At 40.3% G+C, this 24590-nt stretch overlaps 1 protein-coding gene across 2 annotated transcripts in view; it reads right to left on the bottom strand.

The window, feature by feature from the left end:
* The window catches only part of RELN (reelin), a 281484-nt gene that overhangs the window by 20783 nt on the left and 236111 nt on the right, over positions 1-24590 (bottom strand). For both annotated transcript variants that reach the window (XM_071552669.1, XM_071552670.1), the window contains exons 39-51: positions 23973-24144; positions 23781-23883; positions 21111-21340; positions 18076-18296; positions 16954-17101; positions 13476-13734; positions 12035-12284; positions 9413-9581; positions 5598-5738; positions 4103-4280; positions 2540-2733; positions 1194-1450; positions 654-808 (exon numbers count right to left, since the gene is read on the bottom strand). In XM_071552669.1, the coding sequence (XP_071408770.1) occupies positions 654-808; positions 1194-1450; positions 2540-2733; positions 4103-4280; positions 5598-5738; positions 9413-9581; positions 12035-12284; positions 13476-13734; positions 16954-17101; positions 18076-18296; positions 21111-21340; positions 23781-23883; positions 23973-24144 (2477 nt within the window). The remainder of the gene's footprint in view (positions 1-653; positions 809-1193; positions 1451-2539; positions 2734-4102; positions 4281-5597; positions 5739-9412; positions 9582-12034; positions 12285-13475; positions 13735-16953; positions 17102-18075; positions 18297-21110; positions 21341-23780; positions 23884-23972; positions 24145-24590) is intronic.

Below are 24590 nucleotides of genomic sequence, written 5' to 3'. Positions count from 1 at the left end.
CAGATCTCTTCAATATTCCCAAGACTGAAAACAGACACCATATTGTGCATTTTGTTTTCTTCCAGTTAATTCACATTTCTGGATTTCCAGATTTTGACGCTTGTGCCTTACACCCCAGTATCACATAATAAATAGTTAATCATTCCTCCTACACAACCTAAGATTTGAATATTTCAGAGAAGGCTCTGGATTATGTGAACCCTCTTCATGGAGGGATGTGCAAAGGGCTCTTGCAATGTCCATATATCGCTGAGTTATTTCCTTAATTTATGTAAAGGGGTGTATGAAGGGCAGTTTGGGTGCAGGTTTGATGTGAATGCATGACAACACAGGAACAGTGAACTACTATAGAGCTGCTTTTCCCTCAGCAAGCAGTAGCAACAAAATGGGCACCTTTTTATGAGTAATATCCTTATTACATGATGTCCATACAACTGCAGTGCTAGAATAGAAGAACATGTCACCTCTGAGAACAGTCTGAAGTACTAAAGCTGACAAGCATGGAGTAAGTAATAAATATGAGAATGGCCTAATAACAACACTTTTCCCTTCAGGGAAGGGTTCCTGTGCAGGCCTATACATCATCCTACCTCCTGAAAAATCTACTTAGACCTGGAGCAAAATGTGGTTTTAAATGCAGACAGGGATTTTACCTTGAACTGCATAATCCAGCCTTCTGTAGGAGTCAGGTCATGGGTGACTGCATAAACCTCTCTGCCGTCGTGGCTCCCGCAGATCATGACACCATCAGGAGAATCACAGAATCTCTCAATTGAGCAATCATCATGGAATAACCAGTGTTCATTCACTTGAAAACAAATGGCAACACCAGTAATATACAATGACAATATAAATTAAAGAAAACAGGGAGTGGTGTTAACCACTAAAGGTGATTCATGGCTTTGTTCTTCAGCCTACATGAGAATTATTTAGTATTGCTCCTGAGAATATCAGTACCCCATCTTTCCCATGTACATAGGTAGTACATTTATTGCTCAAAGTGCCTCTTATTACTGTCTCATATAAGCACTATGGCATTATTTTTTAACGTTTAAGAAGTAAGGATCCCAGACTTAAAACATAAACTTCTGTTGCATTGAACATTTTGGGAGAGCCTTTTAATAGGTGTTGCCTACATATCTACACAAAGTTTACTTCCTGCCCTTTGACTCAGGTCCACATGGATCCTTTACCTGTAGTTTTGTCCTCCATGAACATGTCGAAGGTGATCCTGCTGGTGGGCCCCGCGTCAGCGGGGGAGCGCTCGTGCTGTGGCAGGGGAGCGCTGCTGAAGGTGTCCAGCATCACCGTCCTCTGGTCAGCTGAGCCCGAGATCAGCACGTTGTCAATGGCCCAGTCGTTCTGGTCCAGCCCATCGTGCTTAGGCTGCCACCAGCGGAAGCGTGTCCCAATGGTTTTGGCGTCATAGGGAAGGAGGATGTTCACGAAGCTGAAATAAAAAGTGGAAATTAGCTCTAGGAAAGCCACAGAAGGAAGACAATTTCAATGCTCTGTGCCAGGTGCTTTGAACAGGTCTACTCCCAGTGTTTCTTAGAGTAAATGGAAGTTGGAAAGAAGGAAAAGAGTGATCTAGCCTATGTTCTACAGAAAATGCTGAAAAAACCCCCTTTCTGATCATTCTCAATGTCATCCCTAGGACAGGGGCTCAGAGGGAGGTGGGAAGTGTCAGCAACCAAACTGTCATGGTTTGAGCAACCTCCCTGGCTCCAGCTGTCCTTATGGGACCAAATGCAATAGTTTAGACTAGCTGGGTATGACCATAAGTTCCTTATCAAGGGAAGTGTTAAGAAAAAGAATGCTGAAGTAAAAAAAAATTACTATTTTCAGCCTGGAGCCATTCAGCAGATAGCAATGTTCCAGTACAATTTTATTTTTTTCCATTACAACAGTAGACAATCACTTACTTAAATCTCATGTCCAGTTAAAGTGCTAGTGATTTCTTGGTGTGGTTAAATGAAATAACAAATAATGGCTCCCTCACATCTTCATTTTCTATGACTCTTTAAAATCAGTCAGTGAGGAAAAGGTCACCTCACATATACGCATGATTTGAATCTCACAAATATCTGAAAATAGAGCTTGAGTGTGTCCATCCTTTTGATGGATATCAGCACAAATTCAGTTTTTCCTCTCCACACCATTTTCTAACTAGCTCAAATGACTTTCTGCTCTTGTCAGTAAGAAACTAAATTGCAAATACTAGCATCTTAAAGAACAGGATGGACATCACTACAGTAGCTACTAATTTATCCTCCTGCAACCATTTAAAAATCTACCAGGCTGCTACAGGCTCCTAACTACCCTTGCTTTTCTGGCCTAACAGCTGCACAGATGCTGATGCTCAAGGACCTATGCCAAGGCCATTCATGAACGCCTGCAGGATTGGACAAGCTGAAATCATTAGGATCCAACATCAAAACCACAGCAGTAATATGTCCCACAGGTTCTTAAGAAACACTCAAGACCACCTTACTTTAGCAAAGAAAATCATATAGGCAGAAAGGAGGTATCTACAAACCCAGGCTTGCTGAATTGATCATAGAAAATTTCCATTAAGAGGCTCCAGGTGATTCCACCATTCACAGAATACTCCAGCAGCACTCCTTGGTTGCGGTTATTAGGAGTTATCAGACATCCATACATGAAATAAAACTGGATGAATTCTGCACTGGTGAGGTTCAAATCCACTGTAACTAACATACGGCTGCAGCCCTGAAAAGCAATAACAATGTATGTTGCCTGGTGTTGGCTGGCAAAACTTATGTTCATAAAAATGTTAGACTATGCAGTTACTATTAATGGAACTTCATTCTGTACAAAATTTAAAATTGTACAAATTTTTTAAATTATGTCAAAGGTTAAGCTAAACTAGAACAATATATTTTTTTTTCCTGGAGACATAATTTCAATGACATTCCATCTTAAAAAATCCTATTTTTTACTCATACATATTACTACTTGTGCCTACAGCTTCATGACATTCAGTATCCATAACTGTATTCACCTTTCTTCTGAGTACAGGAGTTGCAAAAATCCATGCCTCCACTGCAAATCACAAGGCTTTCCATGCAAATTAATGAATCACTGATTATGTGCTAATGGCTCAATTTATGCAAACCAACAAATGGCAAAGCAATTTGAGTATGTGTGTTTTCCACAATCCCTTACGTATTTTCATGTTGCTTAGTCATTAGTTGGTGATGGCTACTTAGTCCTACTGGGAAGAAGTGGAACTTTAGTGCTTCTGCTAGTTTATTTTACAAAACTTTTGTCAGTTTGAACCTAGTTATAAATTTGATGGAAGAGATCCACAAGCATAAATTGTGCATGTTTCTAAAATACTGTTTTGTCATTTTTATAATACCAAGGTTATCTGTTAGCAAACTGTAGTTCAGCTGCAGTTTGGGTTATATACCTACATATGTAGCTAACCTAGGAAATTTTAGTTTGAGTTTACTCTGAAAACACCTAACTGTGAAAGGTCTGAAGGATGAGCCTACACGTGGATGCCATGTGGTCTAGGATTCCCCTGCTTGAGTAGGGAGGTTGGACCAGATGGCCTATTTTGGTCCCTTCCAACCTTACCCACTCTGTGATTCTGTTTTTACAAGGACCCTGGGCAAGTTATACAAGTGCAAATAGTTATTAATTTACCTCTGTGGTCTGATTAGAAGCCACATCACGCTTCAGTCTCTGGAAGTGGTAAGTGCTATCAGGAGGTAGCGAAATTGAGTAAAATTGAATGTCTACTTATTTATACTGTGCTTTAACCCATCAGCTCCATTTCCAAAGCCTCCTCTACAGCTCCTTTCAGGAGGCGCACACATTGTATCTCATTTTCCTGGCTGCAGCATAGTGAGGAAGGTGGTATCAGCTTTACTGGAGTGTTTCTGCCTGGCCCTAGTCTGTAGGACCTGTCTGACTTCACCCTTCAGCTAGGCGAAGGATAAAATTTAAAAAAATATTTTATATGCTTAATATGCTATGCTGATGCTTTTAACACCTTGTTTATTTAACTTTTTAAATCAGCCCCATTTATACTGTCAAATGGACTGAGCTGGTGTCTGTGCTGAACACGCACCCCGCTGAAGTGAAGAGCCATCCCAGAGGCGACTGCCCCACAGACTGTGCTCAGTTTGCCCCCGTTCACCGTCAGCCAGTTCTGGTTCGAGGGGGAGCGATTGAAGTTGTCCTTCAGTTGTGTTGGAAGGGGAGTCTCTGGCTCGTCGCAGTACAGCCCCCCCCAGTGCTCATCGCAGCTGCAGAGGAAAACAAATGCAAAAATCAGCTGGCAAAGGCTCTGCACAGAGGTGTAATCAGTGCCATGTTTTTCCACTTTAAGGTGCCATCTCATTCTGCATGGTTGCTGTCTGCATCATTTACTAGCACACAACTGGTACGTGGGGGTTTCAAACATCTGCCATGTTTTGTAGTTAGTATGATACAGAAATGACTTTAGGAAAGGCTTAGTATCATGTATCATTCAAGCTGCTAATACAGAGTACAGTCCTGAACACAGTAAAATAAGTAAAATACACTGTGCTTGGATAGATAAATGTAAGAGAATGTGCCAAGCCTAAGAATGTCCTGCTAATGTTAAAGTTTCTGTCAAATTTTAGTAGATGGGTATTTTCTTGCTGTTTTTTTATATAGTTCTTTTTTTTCCTCCTCTGAAAAACATTCTTGTAATGTGTCAAAGACTGGATAACAGCACTGAAATGGGTTCTGCTACTATGAGATTTCACTAGGGAGATTGTGTCTTGCTACTTCAGTGCTGTCAGGATAGAGAACACAATAATACGTCTATTCTACAGTGAAATATATTTCTAACAAATATAGTCACAGTGTAATTATACAACCATTCTCCTGTTTCTGTTGCCATTTGTGTCTGGAAAAAAAGCAATGCATCCATCTGGAAGGTATTTCTCTGTTGCCAAGACAGGCAAATCTGGGGAGATCTGGTTGTTATTTGTTAGTTTTGCAGGACTCTATGCCGACTTACACAGACAGTTTGAGGATCAAGCCAGTCTGCCTCCCCTGGCAAACCCTACCATGGAACAGATGCATAAGACCATCAAGTTAACACCAGTCAAAAAGCAAAATCTGGCCTTGTGAAAAAATGGCATATACTCTGCTTAGTGGACACCTCCCACTCCCAGCCCAAGTTCCCTGTACCCAGGACCAGGCTGAGAGCACAGGGACATGGTGTGAAACCACTGGGGAATGACACCTTCTGGGAAGCTGCAGGACTGAATGTCCCTAGAGGAGTGTGCAAACCAAGAGGTATCTCCTCCCTAGCTGGTGGGAGAGGAATCAAGATGCAGCAGAGGCTGCAGCAGAGGCAGCAGAAGCAGCAATGCTTTGCCACTGAGGAACAGGCAGAGCCAACACCCAGACTTACCCTTCCTCTTGTTATTTCTATTCCCAAGTGGTCCCAGTGCCCTGCTCAGTTTTAACAGCAAAACTCACCTTCTTTGAAAAACTGTATCACAGTTTTTCCTGCAAGTTCATTAAAATGGCAGAGGAGGAGTGAAGTACTACAGGGCTGGGCAGGACAGGGAACAGATGGCACTTACACACAGTTGTCCTGAGTGCACTTCCCGTGGCCACTGCACATGTCTATGCAGCCGTCCCCGATGTAGACATTGTCAATTGCCCACGTTTGCTGCTTATCAAAAGGAGCAGGCTGGTGCCAGCGGAAACGAGTGGCTTGAGACCTTGGCAGAGAAAGAAAAACAGAAAGGTCTGTTTCTAGCTAAGCTAATCTTTATTTTGATGGAAAGAAAATGTCAGTCTTGAGGCTGGACTGCTCTTAGAAGATTTGTTTGCTATCACCACAACTCAGGGCAGATTCCTGACAATGACCACATCCCTCCAAGAACAGGGTGCCCATATTCTGAGAACAGCACAAAGCATGGGTGTTTGGTAGCATGCTGAGAGTGTGGGAGGTGGGAAAGGGATCACCGCTGAAAGCAAAGTCAGTGGGCCATGGTTGGTGCAGTGGAGAGCAGGGTAGGAAGAAGGTGGGATATCCAAATGGAAGCCCATACTAGTCAGAGCCATGTCCCAGCACAATTCCAAACTTAAGGGATAGCCGGGAGCTGGATGAAGCCAGAATCCTCCGAATCCTCCAAGTTTCACCCTGAGCCAGAGTTTCATTGCTTCAGTGCAAGTCAGCAAATTAACCCAACTTTTCCTCTATGAATTCTCTCAACCACACTTATGTAAGAGCAGCTCTAGGGAGTGGGTTGGCTCCTAGGCAAGATGTTGCCATTAAAATCTGCAGGGAACAGATGAGAGAACCGATGGAGGACTTGCAGCATTACCCTGGTTTTGCAATTTCCTCTGGTCCCTCCACCGACGGTTTGGCTGGAAATGCAAAGAAATTATCTGTGGTGTGATCCTAGCTCTTTTCAATAAATCATTTTCATTTTGTTGATTAAAAAGGGCTTAGCTCCCTGTATGTGAATTAAGTGTCTCAGGTCCGAAGGCAGATAATGAAAATCTAGCCAAAATCAGTCAGGGGACACCAAATAGCTATTCAGCTCATGCAGGTGTAGACTGGAGTCAAGAACTGTGAGTAGATGAATTTCTGCAACTTGTCAAAAATACCATTATAAATTCAAGGTAGTCCCTGTTTTGCTGCACAGCACTAGATGGCAGCATTGAGCTTCGTGTGGTCTGTTTTCTTTTCAAACTCAAAGAGAAATCACAATTTTTGTAAACATCAAAACAAATAAACAGCGAAATCCCCCCAAACTATCTAGTTTAAAAATGGACCTTTATGATAAAGTCAGTATTATCCCATTAATTATTTCATTATGATTATCCCTCATGAGGTGAATAAATAACATGTTTATCCAAAGAGAAATCTACTGTGAGCTGTCAAGCTGCTCACCACGTAGCATTTTAAAAAGAAATGTAGAAATTGTGAGAAAGTCCTTTAAGAATAAAGACAAGCACCTATATCTTACACTACCTGCTTTAGGTTTAGTGCTTCACTAACAATTTATGGAGCTGATGCTCCTGTGAGAAGTTTTGTATTTGCATTTGCATTTTAAAATTAGCTCTGATTTTAAGTGTTTATTGCCTTCTACAGGCCAGAGGTTAGAAGGTGCCTCAGGGTACAGGGGCTCTAAAAGGCTACACAAACATGGGTGGTGAGCAGCAGCCCAAGCTGTTGACTACATAGCCTGCATGTCCCTGAAACATACAGGCACAAACAACTGGAGATACACACCCACTATCACACAGCTTGAAATAACAAAGCAGCATAAAAATTATACTCCACCTAGACCTAAAGGCCTATTAGCTTAGCTTGTTCCTTATCCTAAACCTTAACATCTCCCTTGCTTATAAGGTTGTAATAACCTCTCTCATGCAATGCCTGTTTTAATATCTTTGGAAGATGGACAGAAGGGCAATCTTTGCTTCAGTAGGGCATCATATTCTTTTGAATATGAATTTCTGACTGCTTCAAAAGCTGTTTTGTTTTACAATCACAGTTATTCATAAACCTGAATTTATCTCAGGTGGTAGCTTCCTTTCAAGTCCAAATTCAATTAGTTTGGAACATCAATCCCAGCCCTATTTATCCTTGTCAACCCCAGAAAGACTGTCCTGAACACAAATTCACAGTCTTTGTACTGTTGGCGAAGGGGTTTTGTTCTGATTTTCACATTTTGTAGATTTTAGGAACACAGTAGTTGTAAATTTTTAGACGGTTAATATTTCTAACAGTTTAATGCCTTTCTATCACTACCCCTGTCCCAGAACAGGGAGCTTAAATTCCTTTAGTTAATTAATCTTGTTTAGACTCCTTTCCAAGGTAGAGCTGAAGGATATCAGACGGCCTACAAAACAAAACATAAACACAGGTCAGAGTGACCCAGAAGTCAGAACTGGATGAACTCCAAGGGACCTTTGTGTGCCTGAGGAAGAGGAACTGATGAAGACAGAGGGTCTTGATGACCCCAGACCCAATTCCAGGGTTTGGACCAGGAGTGGAACCAGGGCTGGACTGAGAAATGTGTAAAGCAATGATTGGAGGGATCTTATTATAAAAGCCATGGAAACAAGAACTGGAGCACATGCATGTCATCATGTATTCCTGTGGGCTGTAGGCCTGTGATATTAAAGGACCTTTACTTTTTATCTTACCTTACACTAACGTGCTCGGAGTTCTGTTTTTGGGGGGGGGGTCACTCACGGCACCAGTACAAAAAACTGGGGTAATGGATTTTATAGACAATATGTAGTGAAGCATTACAAAAAAGGAAGCAGAGAAGATCAATGCTGGAAACAACTCCTAAAGAGGTACTAATACTTGACATAACTGCACTGAAGATAGGGAAGATACTTTAAATGATTAGGAGTAGACCATAGACTTTTCCACTACTAATTTCGAAATGTGTGGCAACTGTATAGATAGGTGCTCTCAGTACAACTGCTAAAAACCAAATGTCTCTTTCCAAACTCCTGTGTGCATTAGCTGGCATCTTTCATGACAACCCTCTCAAGGCTCTATCTGTGCTGTGGTACTTCTGTCCTGCAGTTAGCTCAGCCTATGCCTATGTGAGAAGATTGGGCTCAGCAGGAGGAGCAAAACTGTAGAGTCCTCAATACCTGTGTTTGCAGGGCTTTAGCAGGTATAGCTGTGCAGGGGACAGTCACAGCTGTCACTGCAAAACAGCACATCTAGAAGGATGTCATCTGGAAGGCTGCGCTACCTGGTTGTCCCTAGATGGATCTTTTAGACAAACCAAGCAAAAATCCAGCAGTTTTCAGGGCATTGTAGAAAACAGTACGGCAACACTCCCAACAGCGCTGTCAGTACCAAACAGCTCCTTTTGCTGGGGCCTCCTAACAAATCCTTCAATTTTTTTTCCCTCAAAGACAAAAGAATGTAGGAAAAGAAAGAGGAGGTGAAAATGGGTCATATGTATCAACAATAAAGAGAGTATCTAAGCTGAAAGAGACAAAAAGGATACAATAAATATACAGAAAAACAAGAAGCCCCCAAGGTGCTATATTTAATACGCTCAACAACAGCAAGCACAGGGTGCAGTGGGGATTCAGCCAGTCCAATCACCCACCAAAACAACCAGAATTTAGTGAGGCTGACGATAACATGTGATTCTTTATAATGTTCTCTCTGTCCCTCACTAGAACAAGAATTTCCTATCTATAAATAACTAATAAAAGTAAACTCATACACATAAGAGCTTTTCAATTTTTATCCAAAGCAGGACGGAGCTTCATTTACTTATTTGTTGCTATATACATGCAGAAAAAAGCAAGGTGCAATTACTTTAATCCTATAATCTGTTATAGTGTTATAAATACCTAGTTATGCATTTAGATTTATTCTGCAGAAGACCAGAGGAGATACCTGGTATAGGGAGGCAGAGGCAAAGTAACCCGGGTCCACTTGTTGAAAGTGTCCGAAATGAGAATCCTCTGGAGATGGTACCTGTTGCATTCCACATTAGTGGGAAGACAGTCTCTCAAAATTGGGTGCCAGGTCAGCCCAAGGTCCACTGAATATTCCAGTTCAATAGCTAAGGGTGGAAAGACAGTTAGTTACTTAATTTAGAGATCTAATCCATAGTTCTACAACCAAGTGCAAGCCCCAGAGAGCATCACAAGTCTACACTGAAAAAATAATCACTCAGAACTTTTCAAACCCTTGTGTCAGAAGCACAAAGTTTCCTCCTCTGGTGGAAGTGCTGGACAACACATTACATGTTGCTCAGCAGGTATAGCTCAGGAGAATTCTGCAATACCCCTCTGCATCTGCCACCTACCTCAAGGGACCACACGTGCAAAGACAAAGTCATCTTTTATGCTGTCAGGATTAAATCAAGCCTAAGTCTGTAGCTGCAGCATGCAAGAAAGTGATGTGACAGCATCATGACCACCAGCTTTTATTGTTTTTCAGGCTGAAGGGTCAGATTCAGCTGGATGTAACTGTTGTGTAAGGCAGAGCAACAGTCAAACTTCTAGCTCTGTCACAAGATGGTTTGGTCACTCTTCCAGCCCTTCTCCAGACCAACTCACTTCATTATCCAGCATAAACAGTTTTAATTTGAGATTGTTAGTCAGTGAGCTTGTTTTCATTCAAACACAGTCTAGCCACATTAAACTAATGTATTCATTTCTCAGAGAAAATCAGCAATGTCACTGTTTTGATGTTTATGGCTTATAAACTTTTATTATGAAAAATAAAGGTTAGTGAAGCTCACTAAATACTTCTAGTTAAACTTTCATTCAGCCATTAGAAAGTAAATAACAATAGACACAGAACTGTAACCTGAAGTAAATGTCCCAGCTGCCAGGCATTCTGGCTGTGTAAAACATAGAGCGTGGTTGCAGTGACAGGGGTGATAAATCTGTGATGTTTTTTTGATTACTACAGACCAATTTCTTCTACCCTCATGCACAGGGAATGACCCTTAATCACCCAATCAGTCCTACTTTATGTTTCAGCACAGGAGACAGTGCTACAGAAATACAAGGACAAGTGGATATAAACAAGGGTAAGTGAGTTTTTAGTGTTAAATCTCCCATACTAAAATGAAACACTTTGCTCATCATGACTGGAAGCATGATTAGGTAGTGTCCTGCCTAATTTAATATGAAGTTAAGATAATGGAAAGTGTAGTAGACAAAGAAACACAACCGCTCCCTCCCCTACTCCTCAAAAAAAAAAAAAAAGAAAAAAAAAGGGAAGGAACTGTTTCTTTGCCACTATATAGCTCAGCTGCTAAACCACTTTTAAATGTATCAAAGATGATCTTTGGATGCTGCAGTCCTTTTAATACCAAAAGAAAAAAATACTGTTAAGCATGTGAGATGCTTCAGATTAGCAAAATCAGAGAAGCCAATTCTGGGACTCCATGTAAAATCTTTTTCCATTTTTATACAGAATTCTAGGGGAATTGTCAGCAACCCAGTGAATTAACACATACCACATGATGCAATGTATTATATTCTCCTCTACATAAAAAAAAAATCTATACTCCAATATCCTACTGTAAAAGAATGCAATTTAAGATATACGAACAAGCTTTCAAAACTAGAACGACCTATTTCTTGTGCACCTTGAAATTCACATAATGAACTGATTTTTAATTTCCGTGTGATGTGTATTGAGTGCAGGGCATGCTTTTATTTATTTGTGTATCTGTATGTATATATTCACATATAAAAGCTGGCTCTGCACTCACTAGGCATCAAATGGAAAATAAAGGAAGCTATGTAATTAAAAATCCCATCATTATGTGTACATAAACATATATATACATATATACACACATGCATATATCTATGCACACATTCCGACATGGATACATGTATATCTATACATGTTTATTATTTCATATGAATGATACAAACTTTTGCATCTGATGCTGCCTTAGCATGTGTCAGATATATGTTGGTATAAATGGTTTCTTAGATATACAGGTACAAGTTAGCTCAGTTGGTTAAAAATTGGTTGTAATAATGCCAAGGTCATGGGTTCAATCCCCTGTGTGGGTCATTGACTTAAGAGTTGGACTCGATGATCCTTGTGGGTCCTTTCCAACTCAGAATAGTCTGGGATTCTGTCTGTGACGTGAGCTCAGAACGGAGACTTACTACACCAAAAATGTAAAGCCACAAAGCAAGAAACATATGCTGAGAACACCCAGCTGCTTATTATTGGGACCACAGCACCACCCCAGGCAGTGGATGTCTCATACAGGTAAATGGGTTTGAGTGAGGCAGATGTTAGTCTTTTTCTTAAATGGATTGAATTGTAACTTAAATGCTCTGAAGGAATAATATACTCCAGTTTATATTAGGCTTCAGACACCTAGAATAAAAAAGCTGATCTTACAATTCCTAACAGCAGCATGTAGCTTTCTTTTGTTTCTCAGTTCTTGTAACGATGAATAATGGAACCAGAAAACAAGTGAACTTTCCTCTATGGCAGAGGAAAAGTAAGGACAGAAACTAAAGAAGTCATTACCGTAACAGGAGTCTGTGACAGAGCAGGATGCTGCAAAATCTATTTGCAAGAAAGAGTCTTCATTGACAACGATGTCAGTGGTGACAACATAGCGAGTGCTGGCTTTCTCAATGAACACCAGAGCATCCCCAGTAGAGCCACAGACTGGCATCTTTGTTCCACCAGGATGGAGCAGCCACTTTCTACTATCCAGTGTGGTGAAGTCATCTTCCAATACTGTATTGCCAGAGATATTTCCTCCAATAAGAATCTGAAACATTGGGAAAGGAATTGTTACTGAAAAAATGCCTAGAAGTCTTCACAAACATATATGTGACAAGGCAAACTGGGGGAAGAAGAGGTGAGGTGCATCAGTCTGTCTGTTGTATGTATTCTGCTGATCCAAAATGGACACATTCGCTTAGTAAAGAGTTTAGGCTGTGAGGAAGGGGAATATCTCTTTCCTGTAATGGAATCCTAAAGAGATTGGCTCAGCTACACAAATCTAAAGTTCAGGGAGGTGAACTCCATCCTTGATGAAGTCAAACTGATCACAAAAATAATGTCAGTAGAAGCAAAGTGATTGCACTATTGTTTTTCCTACTGTTCAGCTCTACCATTATCTGATGCACTAATATCAGGTTGCATCTGCTGATAAAAGTGGGGAAATAGTCTCTGTTTTGCCATTGACTGCAAGACATCAGAATTTTACTATTCAACAGCAGGCAAGGTGGAATTAATTTTCATTTTCTATTCTGAATTCAGCTTCTGACTGTTCTGAACTAATATAACTACATTCAATGAAGATATAGGAATGAGAGAATGAGGACTTTTTAATTTCTAAAAGGAGGGATGGGAAGTAAAATTTTTTAACCACAACATTAAAGTGGCTGGGTTTCTCCTAATGACCTGAACTTTGCTAAAAAATCATTCATAAATATTTAAGCAAGTTGAACTTGGACAGCCCAATAAGACTATTTAGAGCACAATCACTTTAGGGGGTTTCTTGTGATTTATACTATGTCATACAAAGTAATATAATAATATTTATAGGAGCAAATACCAAATATGGAACAAATCTTTGTTTTCATATAGATTGGTATTTTTCTGTAGGTTTTTTTCTGTTACATTTAACTGAGCCAATTATGTATTTGGATACTTTTTAAATGCAGGGTTTTGAAGTTTGAAATCAGGCTTGCATTTTGCATGGTAAGGCCTTCTGCAATGTGAGCCTGAGGCTCTGCCCACATGTAAAAGACCTTCCTATCTTCAGAATGGGTGTTCAGCACCCCACATGGAAATTGTGCATTCAAAACATGAGAGAATTTGTGCTCTAAATATCTTTCTCCAAAGCATTTTTGCTTTTCTCAGTGGAATGACACATGCCAGCAAAAGGGAAACATTAAGACCAAAACCAGTCCAAAATTGTGTTAAACCCCCCCATACCCCATGGATTCCTTACCTGGTCGATTACCCAGGGGCTGTAGAAGTGCCCGTTCTCAGATGGTTGCCACCAGCGAAGCCGAGTGGAGCTCGAACGGGCCTTCAAGGGGATTTCCAAGGCAATGTATCGGCCCACGTTGCTGGAGTTACTGAAGAGGAACTCCTGGAGAAGGCTCCACGTGAGGCCCCCATTGAGTGAATACTGCAGTAGCACAGGCTGGCTCCTGGGGTCAGGCACCCCCTTGCCACATCCCAGTCTCATGAAGAACTGCACAAATCTAACAGGGGGAGCACTTACTGGAAAGATTTATTTTCTACAACATCCTACACAACAAACTAGAGAGTTGTGATTTCTTGCTGCAGGAGTCAGCTTTAGGAGATCTTATGATTTCCTTTTCAAAACGTCCAGAATATAACTAGACAGACAGGTGGAATGACAAAAATTCATTTTGCCTGTATGGTATTTTACCAGGCATAAGAGGCTGAACAAAGATGGTCATTTCTGTTTTGAGCTTTTGTCTGCATAGCAGATGGTGTTGCAAGTATCAGAAACATAATCCTGGGTGAAATTTTTATCCCTGTATCCCATGAGTGCACATTTTAGTGGCAGAAAAGCAACAGTGCTCTAAGTAGATCATAATTTGCTAAGAATTTGCTGAAATGCTTAAATTCAAAATAAGAATCACTGTTTTCCACTGGCATAAACCAGAGGAAATATGGACAGGAGAACAAAGCCCATTTCACTTTCAGCCATGTCCACTTAGTCAGCCTAGGAAATTTGTCTAAATTACACCGTTTAAATGTGCCAGCTTCCCTGAAGCCAGCCCAAGCCACCCAGGGACACCAGTGCTTTCATCCCCCAGTTAATTGGCTTCTCCAAAGCAGCACAATAGACTTGTATCAAACTGTGAAATTCTTCCCGTCAGCTGATGCTCATAAATAGCTCTACTGTGCACTTGGAGTGGAGGGAACTGCTGCTGTAATGATATTTACTTATTGGACTGGCAGGGATATTACAACTATTAATTCATGTTTGCACAGCTTTTGCACAGCTTAAGAGTTTTGTATCTGTTCTAATTACTATTGCATTAGTGCTGCCTGGCTCACTGTTAAATGAAATGGTGCAAAAGAAGTTTTATATCAAAAATCTTGTTCTGGTTTGATCTGCAGGTAGATCTGCTGGGAGTGGAGGCTGCAGAGGTGCTGGGCAGACAAAGCTTCAATAAAACACCAGACCTACAAGTCAATTAATTCTAGACCTTGCTGCGACTCACAGTTTCTCTTGCTACTATATATAACTGCTTTCACTATAGATTATATCCCACTCCATGTTCCAGACATAACATATTGCTTGTGCTGTAAAGGAGCACTGGGTACCCTCATAGATCAACATATCAACTGTAATGGATTTGCTTCACTGCTGGCAAGTCTTTCTGCCTCCTCAGATTTACTCCAACATTCACCATGTAATTCAAAGGAAATAAACCCAGGTGACCTTGTCTCTGTTGCATCTACTTTCTGTGCGTTGCTATTCTTTGATCGCAATTTTTACTAATGTGGTAATAACCCACTCAAATATAGGTAAAAATGTCTAGCAGATAAAAAACTAATTTCAAATATCCCACAGGTATTTTGCAAAGGGTCTACCTATTCTGAAATGGAAAAGTAAAGGGGTTTTTTGTAAATCTAGTAGCACTAAAAGTTGTGGATTTTCTTCTAGTAAGTCAGAACTGAAAGGGATTTGATTAGTTGTGACACCTAAACTAGTCTGTCCCTGTTCATATTCCATGCTGTGCAATTTCAGCTACTGGTACCCCCGTGATGATGATACACTGTTCCCAGCAGTGTACAGTGGATTGCACAGTCCACTTGATTTCAATCCCCAAGTGCTGGGCATGGTTTGCAGCACTGACAGACACGCCTGCTTGCCTGTGTACTCCAGGGGATCTCCTGGTAAGGAAAGGGCAAGGTTTAACGTGAATACTCAGTCTAGCACCCTTAAAAACAGTTGTTCTCATCATTCCTGTCATAAGCTGAAACCTCTCCCCAAGACCTGTGCAGAACTTGTACATCTGTGTCACAGCCAGATCTGTTGTGCTTTGCAGGTGGCAGATAGAGTGAGTCTGGAAATTAAGAAAATCCCACTGCAATTACTTTAGGTTGCTAAAGAGCAGCTCCCAGCAACACCATTGCAGTCTGCCTTGCTGTTCAGAAGAGAACATACAGTTATTGGTTGATAACTGCTATTTTTTATAAGCATAAACAAGAAATTGAATGTACTGCTTTGTTTTTCTAAGACAGAAGTAATTTATCTCCATGTAACACCTTGAGGTCAATATGTGCAAATCCAGCTCCAGACCATCATGGGGAAAAGATAAATGACAGTTCTTTGAACATGAGCAACAAGGAAAACATCAGTTAGTGTAATGGAGCAACTTACAAGACCTTTTGTATCTTTTGTTAAACAATCTTTTAATTTCAGAATGGTCTAGGAAATCAAATTACTGCAGAGAATTGAGGTTTGTATTTACCAAGTTCTGAAAGAAGTTTGCTATGGGGACTCTTACAAGTTACAGGGATCCTTAATATTACACATCATTGAAGTGCTGATCTAAAAAATACTCTGGTTAGATATCAGGCATCTTTTTTGACCATGATGCTTTACAATTAAACCATTATTTGAAGCTTCAGTACCAATGCTGAGAAGCAAAAAGTAGATAAAAAGCCTGTTAAAGTGTTTCCCACTGAACGTTAGAGAGGAGTAGGGGGTTTACAAGAGATGAGTGGAAAAAAGTCTTGGAGAAAATGCAGTCCCTCCAAAGTAATAACATATGGATACAAGCTAAGATAATGAATAAATTAGAAAACAATGCCTGCTTGTCAGCATGCTCACAATTAGGATGGAGTTTAATTTATGCCAGTTTAAATGTGCCTTGCTTAGCATATCTCACTCATCAAATATCTCCTCTGCAGGCTGTAATGATGCAAAATAATCTGTAAATGCACTAAAACATTTGGGGTTTGATTGCTGGTGACAGCTTGATGGAAATTTTTCAATTATTGGAAAAAAATGTGCACAATAAAAAGAAATCCAGCTTTAGAAATTATGAGTTGTTATGAGATGACAAATATAAGAGTTATACTTCCAGTGGACACTCCTGTTTCAGCAATGGCTTGTAATACACCAGACTGCAAGATGTGCAATCAATTTCTCGTTATGGATTTAGGAAAGAAAAACTTGCATAAACTGATGGTGTGGCATCAGATCCTGGAGTTCTTATTCAAGGAAAAAAAGTAACATTTAAATGGTTAACCCAGTTCAAGTTCAAGTTAAATTTAATCTAAAATGATAACAATGGTTAAAATGGAATATTTGGTAGCATAAGGACCACGGAATATGTCAGCTTGTCTTTACCACATGAATATCACATATGTATCATTCTTCAGTATGTTATTTCCTTAATGAAATCCTAAAAGAACTTCTGACATTGTGTTACCTGGCTTGTGACAAATCTAGGTCTCGAGTCATCAGCATACGTAACCCTTCTTCATTAAAGAAAAGGTTGTTTCCTCCAGACATGATGCCGCATTTCCGCGATGGCTTTCCACCACTCACAAGGAGGAATCTGTCTGACTCCAGCTGACCTGAATACACAGTGAATACATGTTTATGATTTACTCTGAAGTGTCCCTATTGCAAGAGTAGGAAGAGAGATGAATTAAAAATCACATGCCAACTGAAGAAACATTCAGTATTTCTGATGTCATGTATTCTAGAAAGCTGACACAAATCAAAACAAAATAAACAAAATAAACCAAGAAGTATGTAATCTGGGATCTTAGTTTACAGTTATTAATGAGATTTTTCTACTTTTCTTTATTTTTCTTAAGAAAACAACAAAGTGCTCAGGTCTATAAAGAAACTTTGGGTACCATGTGGTAGCATGCAAGCAAGGGCTGGCAAAATTTAAAATGAGTAGCAGCTCCTGTAAAGGGATGAGTTTGGTCCACAGTGCTGCTTTATTCAAAATGTGCTCTTCTTGCTGTGCTTGCTGGCAGGGGAAGCCTCCAGGGGCTTTCAGAGCTGTGTGCGTGGATGCTGAGTGTGCCCAGGCACGCATGAGGCTTTGGATTCCCTGCTGTCACCCCTCTCTTGGGGTCTGCTGTGCCTGCTGAGCCGTGGCCCCTACAGCTGAGAAACATGGTCTGCTCTGAAACCATGTTTGTTATGGTGAGGCCTGTTAGACTTCCCTTGTAGTGAAAAATGGCACAGCTTTATGGCCCTCCCGTTTTTGCCTCACTTGCACGCGCCCTGTCTGTGCTAAAGTCAAACTACCATCAAAACATAATTTTCTTTTAAAATTATTTTCTACCTGTAGAGTTTCAGGAAATTCTCTTTCAAGTAAGATTTTGAATTCCAGCTCTAACAACACATCAAACATTCACAAAGAGTGCTAGTGAATGATATGTAAACTACTTGGTTTGTGGGAATACCCCCACAGCATACACTACACTCAGAAGCATGCAGGGCCGAGCAAGGCTTTGCTGTTTCGTCCCTTGAACACCGTGTTCCACTGAGATGGACAGGCAGAATTCAGACCCTGCCCCAAAAGAGATACCTTCAAAATCATCCTTAAGGAAGTCAGAGTTCTTGGTGCTTATCTTGCAGGTTGGCCCAGAGTACCCGGGGTCGCAGATGCACTTGGTGCCGTTGATGCAGCTGCCATGCCCGTTGCACATCTCCTCGCACTGTGGGCCAATGTACACGTTGTCAATGGCCCAAGTCACAGGCTGGGATCCAGCAGGGTAAAACCCTTGGTACCACCTGAACCTTGCCAGCCTGAAAACAGCATAAAGTATACTTATTTTAAATAATAGCTCCATCTTTTTTGTATTCCATAGATATACCATACTATGCATATATATTATTCTTTCTGTTGCAACTGGCTTGATAAATAGGTTAATTCTACAAACTGACTGCTAGATCTAATTCCTTCAGTACCTCATGCATCTTTATGTTGACGTTCAACCCAAGTCCTGACAGAAATAAAAATAATATTATTCATTACTTCTAATACCAAAACTGAATGACAGACTTGATTTTCAAGTTTTCAAATCTACACCCTCTTCTCTCCGTCGTTCATGGGGAGGATGAATGGCTGTGGTCTGATGGATTTCCTTCTGTGCTGGTGTACAGAGTCTGGGTCAGACTGGGACAATTTCACCCTCTCCTAGAGAGTGAAATCCTACTTCATACTTTCATCCTGCCCCAGGGAGACCACCTGTGGAGGCGGAGTGGTAGATCTCAGCCTCAATTACACTGAAAGAAAACATGATCTGTCATGTCACCAGGTATTCAACTTGTTTTCCAGCAGCTTAATCTTAAACCAGACTGATATAGCAAGTTGTTAATTTAAGCTATTTCTCCTTTGGGTGCTGTCCTGTCATTTTTAATTTGCCTCCTAAGTGCTACTTGCATTAATGCTGCATATGAAATGGAACCAACTGGGGAAGGAGGGAAAACAAATTGAGATGGGGAAAAACACTCAGGAGACTAATTTTATTCCCAATTGAGAAAACATTCTAAGGGGAGGAAGAAAACTAGAAGACTGAGAAGGGAAAAGCACTTAATTGCCTTGCATGTTTAATGTGTCTTGTTAAAGACATCTAAATTCAGAAGGTGAACTGATTGCACAGGTAGCTGACAATTTTTTTTGTCCTGATTTGCTAAAAGAGAATTTTTATGAGGGTCTTTAGGTGACAAGGGATAACATGGGTGGGGACACTACTAAGAGTTTTAAGAAAGATACCCAAGAACCATAGTCCAGCTGGAAGCAAAAATCATTGACTTTAGTGCACCCTGAGGTGAAGGACAAAGTGTGAGGCCGGAGGTGTTGTAAGCTTCTCTTGAGAGTAGATCTGTGCCCCACAGCCTGGATTTTGTGCCTGAGACATGTCACCTGCTTCTCTCATGCTCACTCCTTGCAAGGGTGAAGCACAACATGCTGTGTCTGAAGCAGAGAGTGAGCCACTGGCCTTGCTGAAGTCAGCTGGGGTTTCTTCTCTGTCTTAACATGTCCTAGGTTTTTCCTTCAGGACATAACTCGAATACCAATTATTACTTACAGCTGTCTGCTGAGAACATCAACATATATATTGATTTCAAAAATTACACATGTAGTGGAAGTAATTGAAAATGTCTTCATCTTCATTTAAATATAACCACTTGACACTTTAGAGATGAAAAGTCTGGGATTTTTTTTTCCAGAATTACAAATGGGATCAGGTTTGGAGCTTTTTTCTTGTTATTCCAGTAGATTCTGGCAAAGAAAATGCCCCTTCAGCCCTCTGGCCCAAGAATCTCATGCACTGAATACTCCATAGAAGCTACTCAGCACTGCTGGGCTTGGCAACAGGCTCAGTGCATTGTGGAAGCAACAGCAACAGGCTCAGTGTGTTGGGGAAGGAATAGGAGGGAAGATGGGCAAACAAGACAGAAACACTAAGAAACAGAGAAGCGAATCAAAATACCTGGAAGGTTTAAATGAATTAGGAGTCTGCCTAAACAAAATTTTCATTTGTGGGATGCACTGATGGTTGGGTAAAGGGTCAAAGAATTCTTCTGCACAAAACTAGAAGCACAACTGAGCTGCTGGAAGAGAGGGTTACCTATTCCATGCTTGAAATGTTAACTGTCACAAACCAGAAAATTCAAGTTTAAAATTTAAATATTTTCTTAAATTATTAAACATCCAGGCTTTCCAAACTTGGTTCTCATCTTTTATATAGGTCTTTTCATACTTTCAGAGGCACATATGGGGTCACTTATTTAGTGGAGGACCCTTTGCATGGATAGTTTCATAAGTACTCAGTCTCACAGTTGTATAGGCTCAAAAAGTCTTATAGTTTCACAGCTCATTTTCATTCATACATGCTACAGTTTAATCATTAATGATGTGATCTTTTACATAAAGTGATTTGATGCTAGAAGACAGTTCCCCTAAAAAGTAAACAATACTGTTTTTACTTGAAAACATTACATATTATTATGCCTCCTAGCACCTATCATTTTTCTATGCTGCGTGTTATCATCCAACCTGGTTTGTTTCACAAACTTAAAAGTTTCTAGTGACTACAGCAATTAATTTCTTAGAATCAGAGGACTTTACAGTTATGTAAAACAGTGACTATTTGGATCAGACCATTTCCTCACACTGAAGTAGAATTAAGTTTATAGTAGCTCATTTTTTACTGCATTTTCTGATGAAGCTCGAATTTCATGCAAATATATAATCAGTGAATTCAAATACCTAACACACTGCTGTCAAGAACACTTGAAGCACTGTAAGGACAGTCAGTTGTGCATTAATTTTACCATGTAGCCCACCTCCATTAAAATGCCACCAAATAAATATATGGATAAACAGGAAATTCCCTGTGGTTATTCTATGTTAGCATTAGGCACAATATGTTTTGGGGAATCACCTGAACACTAGCTAACATTCAGGGCAAAAAGCAGAGGAAAAATTGGCCATACTGGTCTGCTCTAGTGCCACAGTTCTTATACACCACTCTGGTGCTAGGAGAACATTTTGGATGAAAAAAAAAAGAAAAGCATCAAGCAGCTGGGCAGGAATAGGAGCTGGACACTTACCCACAGAGGTGCAGTTTGCCGAAGTGAATGACCTCCCTTCTCCAGCCCTGGGTAGTGCCTGCATAGTAAGTGCTGCTTGGGTGGTGCTCGGTGGAGCAGAGGGAGCTGAGGTGGCTGCTGCTGCTGTAGCACAAGGGGAGCAGCAGGTGCCAGGTCGCCCCCAGGTCTCGTGAGAACTCCAGCCTTACCGGGTCGGCAGAGGAGCTGTCAGTGGTGCAGCCGATGTTGATCTGGGGGCCAAGACATTAAATGCAGAGGATGACACGGGCAGGCTGTGAGACTCCTAATCACTTCTTAGTCAGCCTCCCATGTTTGGCAGGGCATTTATTTAGCCCAGGAAAATACTGATCCAGGAACTCATTCAACAACTGGGATGATGCACTCAGGACATGTACTCATGTGAACATGAACTCTTGTACATTGCCCTCCTGTCCATGAGTTATCACACTCTGGCTTATCATAAAATGAATGGGATATGAAATCCCCAACTATGTCTATTAAGAGGAAACTGAAGTTAACTGACAAAATCCCAAAGGAGAGATGGTAAAATTGCTGGATCAAACACATTAGGTCTTGCAGTCCTCTGGCAGGTACTGAAGTAATCATAGTACCAAGAAAATATGCATTTTTAAACCCAGAAATACTAAAACAAAAAGTGCAAGCATACAGCTTTTTGTTAAATTGCTCACCTGCACTATGGTCCTGTTTTGTGTTATGCTTCCCCCCTCCAAAAAATAAGAAAAGGCTTATGCCACAGGGTGTGTGCTGTACCACTTCAATATGGTCAGCAAAGGACACCACTAAAAGAGCATCATAACTGGATTGGATTTAGATTTAATGTCACACCAAAACTTAGTTTGGCAAACTTCTCAGGGTGTGTTCAAAAGGCTTCTGATGTAGAGAACAGTAGAAATGGCAGATAACTTACATGAAAACCAGTTCTACTACTGAAAAATAAATAAAATGTTTTGTACAGAATCTGAGACCTCTTAAGACATATTTTCTGCATGCAACCAATGCAAATTAGTCTGCTTTTCTTTTGCACTGTATTAAGATGTTCTTATAGTTTCCAACTGATTATATAAAAGAAGAATTAGTTCATTTACAGGATAACTCTGTCACATTAAATAAGATGTACTATACTTACCATGCAATAAATAAACCTCCATTGCCGATGAAATACAAAGCTTTTACTAAAACTATGAAACACTTTGGGTTCTTTATGTATCTTTGTAGCAAAAAAACTCAGTGTCTTTTTAACATGCTGCTCTGTAAAGAAAATTATTTATTTCTAAACCCCAGTAATACTTAGAACTGTACATGAATGTTGAAAGTGCATCCTGCATCAAATTTCCTTCATCACTCTTCAGTGCACATGAGTCCCATCAACCTACATTTGACTAGAAGGGTTGTCTACTCATCTGGAAGCTTAGAGAGATGCTTGACCCAATATAGATTTTGACTCTTGAGACACGGAGAGAAGCTCTGCTGCATTATGCATAACTCCTTCATTTACACTAATGTTCTCAAAAACGTGAGCTGAAAACGATGTTCTTGCCACATATGGAAGTAAGCATGTAGATTTCATGAGATTAATGCTCTGAAGATTTATGAATATCTTAAAGTGACCTCAAACATTTTTGTACTACAGGCTGTAATCTATATTTTAAAACAGAAAATGGTTTGCATTCAATAATTTATGAATTAGTTGCATGACAAAGTGAAGTGTGCATGAGTATACAGCAAAAACCAGTCTTCTTGGAAAACCCTTAGTATAATTTTAGTAATTCTTTATAAACTCATATAATTTGCTGTTTAATGCTTCAACAACCTACAACTTTGTTAAAAGCAGCCTGGCAAATGTAGCATGGCAATTAACATGCCAGATTTCTTAATGACGATATGATGACCTCTCTAAATTGACACATCTGAGGCTAAATCCCATCAGTAGCTACCCTAGGCAATACACAGTTTAGGTTTTGAGATAAATCAGAAACACAGTTTAGTGTAGACTCCGTGTTGTCACCTGTTTCCACTGACTACACGAGAAACACAAAAAATACGCTCCTTATTCATGAGCTTTAGTTAACTCCCTAAGATGGGGTGACTTCAGGCCATCATAGCCAAAGAACAGCTTCATCTAGAGTATCTATGATGTGGGCAGAAGCAAAAGGAAAGCAGAACCTTGTCTCTCTGGGACAGTACAACAGTGCAGTTAAGCCAACAATTAGGAAAAATTATTTTCTACAGTCAGAGATGAAGTTGTAGCTCTCCACTGGATGCTGCACTCTTATCCCGAGCAGGCTGTGAAGTGGCAGTTTGGATCTTCATTATATTTCGCTCATCATCCTGCCTGTCAGTGCTGACTCTCCAACTCACAGGACATGGACTTACTTTAAGGCTATCAGTGCAAGTATATAGGCATGGACAAAGTAGTAACTTAGCCAAGAAAGTAGAAGACTTTGAGGCAGAAATATTCCTTATTTGTACATTAAAAATATCATGATGTACCTACATGACGGAAAGTAATGTCAGAGCAATTACAGGGGAAATTGGACAGGCTTCTCTATTTATTGGCAATCATAAAGCTGGCAAATAAACCGAAGAGCAGAACGTGGATGAACAAAACTCATGAAACAAAAGGCAAAATAACTTTCTGAGAACAAGTACCTCAAATTGGATGATAGTATTTTCATTTACACTCAGGTCCCGCGTGGTAATGGAGTGCTCTCCAACTTCATTTGAAACAAATACCATGGCTGAGTCTTCCTCCCTGGGAGGAAAGAAGGAAAGGAGCACTTTAGACTCAGGTTGTTACACAGCCACCCACTTCTTCCTTATGTACTGCTGAGAGATGCTTACGGAGCTCTTTTAGATGAATATGGGCAATAAAGACCAATGTTTCCACCAGGATAGAAAAACCAGTTGTCCTCTTTAGGTCCGAAGTCAAAGGTATCCAACAGGATAATGGGATTCTTTAGGTTATTTCCATCAATAATGAGATCATCAATAATCCAGATTTCTTCCTTTTTGCCTATAAAAAAGGGAAATATTGACCTAATACTACTACTATTAGAGAGCACAACAGTAGCCAGTATTTATGGATTATGTGGAGAAGATGGTGCTAAAAGAGTGGCTTCTCTAATTTGATTTTCTATGAAAATAGAAATGGGAGAGGGAAAATTTTCAGTTTTCATGAGAATAGTCCTCATACTACTCTGCAGCCTGACCCTACAGAAGTAACTTTTATTCCCTGAAATTTATAGAACTCACAGCAAACCGAAGAGTGAAAAATCTGCGTTGAACAATTATCTTTTTAAATCACATTTACTTTGAAACTCCATCATTGTCTTCTTCAATTAAGAATTATTTAAATGAGCAGTTGCTATAGAGTCCCAGCAGCCTGAAAGTGCAATTTTGTTCTATAACTTTTTCCTTGCACTCAGAAGTTTGTGTTTGCCTGGGAAGAGCTCACTGGCA

The sequence above is a fragment of the Pithys albifrons genome, chromosome 3 (assembly GCF_047495875.1).
Source record: "Pithys albifrons albifrons isolate INPA30051 chromosome 3, PitAlb_v1, whole genome shotgun sequence".
Lineage (NCBI taxonomy): Eukaryota > Metazoa > Chordata > Aves > Passeriformes > Thamnophilidae > Pithys > Pithys albifrons.
Note: the sequence above shows the minus strand (reverse complement) of the source record. Positions and strands in the feature narration are given on the sequence as shown.